The sequence below is a fragment of the Psammomys obesus genome, unplaced genomic scaffold (genome assembly GCF_907164565.1).
Source record: "Psammomys obesus unplaced genomic scaffold, mPsaObe1.curated_primary_1811, whole genome shotgun sequence".
NCBI lineage: Eukaryota > Metazoa > Chordata > Mammalia > Rodentia > Muridae > Psammomys > Psammomys obesus.
The window spans coordinates 83,477-85,675 of NW_026590118.1; the positions used below are offsets into that span (position 1 = coordinate 83,477).

Genomic DNA, 2,199 nt, shown 5'->3' on the forward strand with positions numbered 1-2,199 from the left:
GATCTTCAAAGGCATGAAAAAATTCATACTGGAGAGAAACCCTATGGGTGTGATCAATGTGGTAAAGCCTATTCACATCTCTGGAATCTCCAAAAACATAAAAGAACACACACTGGAGAGAAACCCTACAAATGTAATCAATGTAGTAAAGCCTTTGCATGTAATAGTGATCTTCAAAGGCATGAAAAAATTCATACTGGAGAGAAACCTTATGGATGTGATCAATGTGGTAAAGCCTTTTCACAACACAATAGTCTCCAAATACATAAAAGAACCCATACCCGAGAGAAACCCTACAAATGTAACCAATGTGGTGAAGCCTTTCCACAACAGTCAGCTTAAAAAGCATGAAAGATATCATACTGGAAAGAAACCCTATGAATATATTTAATATGGTGAAGCCTTTGCACATTTCTGTAGTACTCATTATCATGAAAAAATTCATACTGGAGAAAAACCTTATGAATGTAAGCAACATAGTAAAGACTTTGCCCATGATAGTTATCTTTGAATTCACTAAAGAAAACACAGTAGAAAGAAAATTTAGATGTACTCAATGTGGTAAAGCCTTTGTGTTATGGGGTCCATTTAGAGCCAATACAACTCAAATTCCAGGTCAATGCAAATGAGGATTTATTGTAATCAAGTCACTACTCATCTATTAGAACAGACTTGAGAGCTGAACTGCAAGCCCCCCTGCCATGGCTTCCCCACCCTCAACCAAAGAATGAATGAAGAAAGTGTGGTGCATTTACACAATAGAATACTACTCAGCTATTAAAAACAAGATGTCCCTCACCTGAGGAATGGATACAGAAATTGTACATTTACACGATGGAATACTACTCAGCAATTAAAAACAAGGAACTCATGAAATTTGCAGGCAAATGGTGGTAATAGAAAAGATCATCCTGAGTGAGGTATCCCAGAAAAAGAAAGACACACATGGTATATACTCACTTATAAGTGGATATTAGACCTATAATATAGGATAAACATACTAAAATCTGTACACCTAAAGAAGCTAAGCAAGAAGGAGGACTCTGGGTAAGATGGTCAATCCTCACCCTGAAAGGCAAACGGAATGGACATCGGAAGAGGAAGTAAACAGGGAACAGGACAGGAGCCTACCACAGAGGGCCATTGAAAGACTCTACCCATCAGGGTATTGAAAGAAATGCTGAGACTCATAGCCAAATTTTGGGCAGAGTGGAGGGAAACTTATGAAAGAATGGGGAGATAGACCTGGAGGGGGCTGGAGCTCCACAAAGAGAACAACAGATCAAAAGAAAAATCTGAGCCCTGGGTTCTTTTCTGAGACTGATACTCAAACCAAGGACCATGCATGGAGATAACCTAGAACCCCTGCACAGATGTAGCCCATGGCAGCTCAGTGTCCAAGTGGGTTCCCTAGTAATGGGAACAGAGACTATCTCTGACATGAACTCAGTGGCTGGCTCTTTGATCACCACACCTTGATCGGGGAGCAGCCTTACCAGGCCACAGAGGAAGACAATGCATCCAGTCCTAATGAGACCTGATAGGCTAGGGTCAGAGGGAAGGGGAAGAGATTCTCCCCTATCAGTGGACTTGGGGAGGGGCATGGGAGGAGATGAGAGAGGGAGGGTGGAATTGGGAGGGGATGAGGTATATAAAATGAATAAACTGTAATTTATTTAAAAAAATAAATTAATTTTATAAAAAAAAGACAACATGAAATTGGCAGGCAAATGCAATGAACTAGAAAGGTACCCTGAGTGAAGTAAGCAGACCCAGAAAGACATGCACGGTATGTACTCATTTTTTAAGTGTATATTACCCATAAAGTACAGGATAACCATACTACAGTCCACAGACCCAAAGAAGCTAAGAAGGAGGGCTCAAGGGGGGATGGTTGAATCTCACTCCAAAGGCAAAATGAAGTAGAGATCTGAAGTAGATGGAGGGAGGGAACTAGATAGGAGAAGGGTGGGGAGGTTAGCTGGGTGGGGATCAGGTTTGGAAGGAGGGCTGGGAGAGAGAATGGAATTGGGGGCGGGGGAGCTTCCAAAGTCCAGTTTTTGCTAGTCCAGGGGAGAATCTTTGAACAGGATGCAAAATTCAGCTTTTGCTTTATCTCTTAGGTTGCCCTTGAACTCATGGCTCAGGAAACTGGTCACAGCAACTGAAAGAAGAAGAAAGGATGGGGCAGGGAGCTAA

The 2,199-nt window shown here is 41.8% G+C and overlaps 1 protein-coding gene across 1 annotated transcript in view; it reads left to right on the top strand.

The window, feature by feature from the left end:
- LOC129676252 (zinc finger protein 431-like) overlaps window positions 1-1,618 on the top strand; it is an 11,370-nt gene extending 9,752 nt beyond the window's left edge. Inside the window, 2 exon segments of the mRNA XM_055606587.1 lie at window positions 1-335; window positions 337-1,618. The exon segment at window positions 1-335 is cut by the window's left edge and continues 36 nt beyond it. Coding sequence (XP_055462562.1) covers window positions 1-335; window positions 337-511 — 510 coding nt within the window. The 3' untranslated portion in view covers window positions 512-1,618.
- Window positions 1,619-2,199: the final 581 nt, after the last annotated feature.